Source organism: Garra rufa, chromosome 8, assembly GCF_049309525.1.
Source record: "Garra rufa chromosome 8, GarRuf1.0, whole genome shotgun sequence".
Classification (NCBI taxonomy): domain Eukaryota; kingdom Metazoa; phylum Chordata; class Actinopteri; order Cypriniformes; family Cyprinidae; genus Garra; species Garra rufa.
In genome coordinates this window covers 2,301,832-2,309,458 of record NC_133368.1, presented here as the reverse complement: position 1 = coordinate 2,309,458, position 7,627 = coordinate 2,301,832, and the positions used below count along the sequence as shown (strand labels likewise).

The 7,627-nt window shown below is 37.6% G+C and overlaps 1 protein-coding gene across 1 annotated transcript in view; it reads right to left on the bottom strand.

Annotated features, from left to right (window-relative positions):
- Positions 1-899: 899 nt before the first annotated feature.
- Positions 900-7,627, bottom strand: part of map3k12 (mitogen-activated protein kinase kinase kinase 12) — a 56,420-nt gene continuing 49,692 nt past the window's right edge. The window contains exon 14 of the mRNA XM_073845219.1: positions 900-3,337. Coding sequence (XP_073701320.1) covers positions 3,221-3,337 — 117 coding nt within the window. The 3' untranslated portion in view covers positions 900-3,220. The remainder of the gene's footprint in view (positions 3,338-7,627) is intronic.

Here is a 7,627-nt window from a genome sequence, read left to right as displayed (position 1 = left end):
AATCTCAAAAGTGAAGGTAAAAAGATAGTGTGCATTCAAAACGTCAGTTTTAATGACCTGCATATTAATAAATTAATTAAATTAAATAAGCAGCTCTGTGAAACAGCCAATCAGAGCAGAGCTCCTCATTATTATTCATGAACCTTACAAATAAGATAACAGAGCATTTAATTCTAGGGGCAAATCCCAGAGTTGTAAATGGACCTGTAAAACCATTTCTGGAGAATTTTTGCCCTTACCTAAGCCATATACCTTCTATGTAGATATCAGAGAACAATTTTAAATATTGTATCAATGCATTCTGTGGCACATGTAAATAGAATTGGTTAAGCTGTGTTTGATGTCAGTGGAATGTACTTTGTACACACGCAGTTGAGTCTTGCAACTGCAGCACGGTATTACTATGCCATCTAGTGTTTGTGTCACATACAGCAACATTCTGCTGCATGGATAAATAATTGATGGAGGTAAGATTTTTTTGTTCAAAACCACAAAGTATGTGTCTTTTAACACATACTTTTCTTTATCCCTCCTCCATTTTATGTAATACACCCCTCTGTTTTGATGTGACATATGTTATCAAATCAGAATATGCACACAAACCCAGTTAGAACCAATTTTAGAAGAACAAAAAATATAGTTTTGTTTCAGTTTTTTTGTAAGCTTTATAGGATGTATATTTTAAAAAGATTTTAAGATTTTGTGTTGCATACCCTCTTTCTACACCCCTAACTACAGTGCGGCAATGTTTCTTCTGCCTTCCACAATTCTTCCACACTATTCTAACATCTGAAGTACTGTATCCAGTAGATGGAAGAATAATTAGTGGCATTGTCCATTAAACTTCACGTCTGAGGCAATAGCTAGGGTGTACTTTAAATACAGACTGAGAATTATTTTCCAAAATTGTGAAGGAGCTTTATTTAATCTACTAGTCATGAAATGCAGGTTTTACATACTAAATTGACTCATAAAAGTCATATGGCAAAATCAAAAATAGCCAATGATCTGAGAAGATCATGAGGGCATTCAGGGTTGAAATGAAATTCTGTGTTAAAGAAACTCCTACAGTTTTTTATACTAGGGCGCTTCAAATCTGGCATTACCTACATTTATATGGAGGGTTTTCTTTTTTCTCCCCACAAGATGATACTACAATCAAGATTTTTAAAAACCTGTTTGATTACTATTGTTCATAGAACCAGATATGTGACTTAATTCCACATAGTATTGGAAAGTAATATATTCACATCTATTTTTATAGTTTAGCAGTTATTTAATAATTATATATATATATATATATATATATATATTTATTTTTACAAGTTCACAAACATAAAATGTGTCGTCAAATAGTTCGCTGTAGGATGATGGATTACGGTGTTTACATGACTTAATAATGTGACTAAAATACATCACAATTCATTCATGCGTTTTCCAAATATATCATAAATGTATTTTTTTTCAATAGCAATTTCTTATTCATAGTCAGATTATTGCTGTCTATGTAAATGTAGCCAATTTTAGGACCTTCGATATTGTTTTTAGTCAGAATAGAGCTGCCAATATTTGTGAATTTTGACCATGTTCAATTGTCCAAGGAATACATGACTTGTACGGTCCAGGAAAGGTTTGTTTAACATCATCATCAGAAAAAAAAAAAAAAAAAAAGTGGTATCTTTAAAATGGTTTTAAATGGTTATCTTAACATACATACTCTTGAAACTGGAGATTTGCATCTATTGAACCATCATCATTATCATAAATACATTTTCAGTGCAACATGAGAAAGTGATCATGTCCATGTATATAAACATCCTACTGTAAAGTGCCTACAAGCAACACAACATTATTACACATTCAAGGTAAAAAAGGTGCAAACATTTCTTTAGATGTATAAAAAACAATTGATTTAAAAATTAAAATACATAAAAATGTATATCATGCGTTTTGTTCTTCGGGACGTTACCCTTCTCAGACCTACATCTGGCAAGCTAAAATTCATATACATTAAATTATTGTCATTTATTTGTTTTACTTTATTTTTACAGTGCAGAAAATAAAAGTGCTTTCTTCAGATTAGGTTGAAATGTACATATTGCATGTCCCTACGAAAGAAAACGTACTGAAAGACAATCTGAGAGGTAAGAGGAGAGCGGACAGTTGGAACGGGTATCTCCGTATCGTAAGTCACGTACTGTACATTTATATGTGCCGTTCGGTCTGTGTTTGTGTATACTTGCATCCAAGGGTTTTACAATCCTGCACTAGCAAAGCCAACCTGACTATATATATATATAGAGAGAGAGAGAGATAACTGTACATTTACGCACCTGCTGATCTCCAAACCGATCTGAGCTGCCATGGTAGGGTGGCACAAGCACAGGAGAATAGTAGAAACTGGACCGTTTTTATTGTGTTTTCGTTATGTTAACAAATAGTGTTCTTTTTTGTATTCTTAGAATTAGCTTACTAAATATATATTTACATCAACTCAGGGCATTATAGTCATAATAGAATCACATTTGTATATGCACCTTGGAAATGCTTTGGAAAGGAAGCATCTGTACATAGTAGTAGTCAAGTCAGTCCCAATCCGAGAGCAACACACTTCATTTACGTCACGTCTGAACAGATTACTGGGGTACACTTTTGGCAAAACTACTTTATCCAGGCTGGAGGACGGAGTTTCATCCAGCACTACGGATTTGATCTAGACTCTTTAACTTCACGTCGACCGCTAACCTGAAGCCTTTCGCACACGAACGGACCTGATTACGGCCCACCGGGAAGCCTGTCTGCACTACAACAGCACAAACCTGTCGATAACATGGTTGCTGCTTATTGGGAATGCCCTGAAGTGTTTAATTGCATTGATCTGTTCACATAGTTCCTGTAATCCTCATCTCTGGCAGCAGGTTGCTGCTAAACTTGTCTGGCTATATTTTCCGTGGCTACGTCCTGGTCACGAGGCAGTTTACGATCCCAAAGTTGTTATGACCAGTGTCAGTGTATTTGTTCTTAAGGTGGCTAGTCGTTTTGTGTAGCGTACCGTTGCGTTTCTCGGAGGATGTGTGCGCACACGTGTTTCACGAAAATCTGTGTTGGTTTCGCTTTGGTGCAACTAAAAGTGAAAGTGTGTGCTGGTGTGATGCCTGTTTGTGTGTGTTTGTGTGTGTGTGTGTGTGTGTGTGTGTGTGTGTGTGTGTGTAAGTGTGTTTCAGTTTTGAGGACCCTGGCCCCAGCCTCCTGCACTCGGGGGACGACTCGGCTCTCCGCTCCCTGATTGGTCGAGTTCAGCACTGTCACAGTCCGAGTCCTCACACAACGCGCGAGTCTGGAAACAAGAGAAAAAGTGTGATCAATCTCTATGACACATTAACAGTGGAGATCAAAATCAGAGAAAGATCTATAAATACTTGTTTTTTTTTTTTTTCAGAAATATTGTTAAATTTTATTGCTCAGATTTTTAAAGAATTTTACAGGGCTCGCAAAATTTCAAAATTATTTCACCATTTACAAGGTACTATCTGCAGAATTTTTAGAAATAAATTCTTAAGAGACTTTTTAAGAACTGCACAAGCAAAATAAACTGAGTGGGTTTGGACAATGTACGGCAGCATATTAAGCCATAAAATGACACTTTTACAGTTTAGATACAGGTTTTCACAGGTAAGACATTTCAGCCTTTAGACCAGGGGTGCCCACACTTTTTCGGCTTGTGAGCTACTTATAAAATGACGAAGTCAAAATGATCTACCTACCTACTATAAAAGAACATATTTATTTATGAATATATTGAGAATTCTTTATATGTTGGTGTAGCTTGCTTAACTACATGAACCCATATTGCACAATACAACTACATTAAGTAATTTTGTAATTACTTTACTCTGATGACTTGCACTGAATGGAATCAGCCACTTGGCGCCGCTGTATGCACGTTCATGTGCGGTGATTCGTGTCATAAAAGGACAGATGTCAGACTGGCTGCCTTGTACGTCAATCAAGTGACCAAATTAATAGTGAGGACGGATGATTGGCTGACTACATTGGCTGATCGTCTACTTTATTTGACGTCTAATTAATGCCGTGCGATCTACCCACACCACCTTTGCGATCGACCGGTAGATCGCGATCGACGTATTGGGCACCCCTGCTTTAGACCATTAAAAGGGATATATCAAGTATATAATTTATTTGAAACATAAATACAGGTCCTTTTCAAAAAATTAGCATATTGTGATAAAGTTAATTATTTTCTGTAATGTACTGATAAACATTAGACTTTCATATATTTTAGATTCATTACACACAACTGAAGTAGTTCAAGCCTTTTATTGTTTTAATGTTGATGATTTTGGCTTACAGCTCATGAAAACCCAAAATTCCTATCTCAAAAAATTAGCATATCATGAAAAGGTTCTCTAAGCGAGCTATTAACCTAATCATCTGAATCAACTAATTAACTCTAAACACCTGCAAAAGATTCCTGAGGCTTTTAAAAACTCCCAGCCTGGTTCATTACTCAAAACCGCAATCATGGGTAAGACTGCCGACCTGACTGCTGTCCAGAAGGCCATCATTGACACCCTCAAGCAAGAAGGTAAGACACAGAAAGAAATTTCTGAACGAATAGGCTGTTCCCAGAGTGCTGTATCAAGGCACCTCAGTGGGAAGTCTTTGGGAAGGAAAAAGTGTGGCAGAAAACGCTGCACAACGAGAAGAGGTGACCGGACCCTGAGGAAGATTGTGGAGAAGGACCGATTCCAGACCTTGGGGGACCTGCGGAAGCAGTGGACTGAGTCTGGAGTAGAAACATCCCCAGGTCAAGCCACTTTTGAACCAGAAACAGCGGCAGAAGCGCCTGACCTGGGCTACAGAGAAGCAGCACTGGACTGTTGCTCAGTGGTCCAAAGTACTTTTTTCGGATGAAAGCAAATTTTGCATGTCATTCGGAAATCAAGGTGCCAGAGTCTGGAGGAAGACTGGGGAGAGGGAAATGCCAAAATGCCTGAAGTCCAGTGTCAAGTACCCACAGTCAGTGATGGTCTGGGGTGCCATGTCAGCTGCTGGTGTTGGTCCACTGTGTTTTATCAAGGGCAGGGTCAATGCAGCTACCTATCAGGAGATTTTGGAGCACTTCATGCTTCCATCTGCTGAAAAGCTTTATGGAGATGAAGATTTCATTTTTCAGCACGACCTGGCACCTGCTCACAGGGCCAAAACCACTGGTAAATGGTTTACTGACCATGGTATTACTGTGTTCAATTGGCCTGCCAACTCTCCTGACCTGAACCCCATAGAGAATCTGTGGGATATTGTGAAGAGAAAGTTGAGAGACGCAAGACCCAACACTCTGGATGAGCTTAAGGCCGCTATCGAAGCATCCTGGGCCTCCATAACACCTCAGCAGTGCCACAGGCTGATTGCCTCCATGCCACGCCGCATTGAAGCAGTCATTTCTGCAAAAGGATTCCCGACCAAGTATTGAGTGCATAACTGAACATAATTATTTGAAGGTTGACTTTTTTTGTATTAAAAACACTTTTCTTTTATTGGTCGGATGAAATATGCTAATTTTTTGAGATAGGAATTTTGGGTTTTCATGAGCTGTATGCCAAAATCATCAATATTAAAACAATAAAAGGTTTGAACTACTTCAGTTGTGTAGTAATGAATCTAAAATATATGAAAGTCTAATGTTTATCAGTACATTACAGAAAATAATGAACTTTATCACAATATGCAAATTTTTTTAAAAGGACCTGTATTACTTAAAATGAGTCTTAATTGTTTAGCTTTTCAGAAGGCACATTAACTTCTTTCACATTTACAACTCTATGTGTTTGCTGCATAAAAACATGGGTCAATATTTGCAATCTGACCATAAACAGCAGAAAAATCTATTGGAAATTCATTCTCTGCCACGAGGTGGCGCTTTAGGAGCGCTGAAATATTTTTTCTCTAGTAACGGCTGTACACAAAGCAGCTCATTAATTCATTAATGTTCTATAGACTATTGCAATGCTCTTTCGGCAGGTCTTCCAGCCAGTTCTATCAAACCTTCACAACTGATCCAGAATGCAGCTGCAAGATTAATTTTCACAGAGCCAAAAAGAACGTACGTCACACCTCTCTTCATCAATTTGGATTGGCTACCAATAACTGCTCGCATAAAATTCAAGCCATTAATGTTTGCCTACAAAACCTCCACTGGCTCTGCACCCCTTTACCTAAATGATTCAGATTTCTGAATTTAATTCAGATAATTCAGATTTATGCGCCTCTAGAAGCTTAAGTTCTGCAAGTGAAAGGCGCATTATTGTGCCAAAGAGACACAAAATCACTTTCACAGACGTTCACATTAACGGAATGACCCTGTCCAATTCTAAAAATCTATTCTGTCTTTATTTGACCCTCTAACTCTAACAGTCTCTATTCTATTTCTATGTCTATTCTTATAAAAATGAATAAATAAACCTTCTCTATTCTTTTGTAACGCAGGACTCAACGACAGCGTGGTAAGATCCAAGTGCGAGCTTTATTACAGATCGTAGTCAAGACAGGCAGGGTCCAACACCAGCAAACAGTAATATCCAGGGCAAGATAAAAGCGTAATCCAGTAAATACAGGCGTGGGTCAAACTCCAAAAGGGCAGTCCAAAGTAGCAAATCAAACAAAACAATGAAGCTAGGCAAAACTATGGCAAAATAACTATGACTATGACAATGACAATGAAAACAAAACCGTGGCAAAAACAAGGCAATGAAACAAGAGAACCGCTCAGTAGAGTCCGCACAGCAAAACAATACTTCGCGAAGCCTGTTTGGTTTAGGCCCTGCTTAAATGGCCACCAAAGAGAAAGTAACCATAGAGGCAGCAGAGGGAGCAGCAACAGTCAGTGTGAGTAAGGGCTCCCTCTGCTGGCCTGGCGTTACATCTTTTTATCTTTTTTTTTATTTATTATACAATTAACAAAGACACTAGCTTGCTCTATTCTTTTTCTATTCTGTTTTCTTTTTATTTACTATATAATTTTAAAAAACTTGCAACGTATACTGTATTAAAATAATCTGAGTCATAGCACTTACATAACATTGCTCTTTTGCTGATTTTGATTGCTTCTACTGTCCTCACTTGTAAGTCGCTTTCTAGTCTGCTAAATGACTAAATGTAAACGTTAAATAGGGTTCGACATATAATTAAGGAATTTAGCACTAGGTGCCAGATTAACACCAATTACTGGGAGGCATCTATAAGTGTTCTCTAATTTCAAATATCACATTTAAGTTTTTTATACCGTGCTTCAGAATGCGAGTAATGAAATATGCTTGAAAAACTGCCATTCTGCTCCTGTTAAGATAACCTTAAATAGGACTAACCAGTGACTTTAAAATTTAGGAAATTATAAATTGTTCTCTAATTTTGATCTTCACTGTATATGAAGCTCTTAAGATTATCTAAACAAACACAGTCATTGAGAAAATCTGCAAATAAAAGGTAGGCTTCTTCAAGTTTGGTCCTAGAGGTCCTTTAGAGTTTGTCTGCAAACAGACAAACTCTAAGCTTGAAGAGATGGTTCAGGTGTGTTTGTACCAGCTAATTTCTACAAGACAGTAGACCT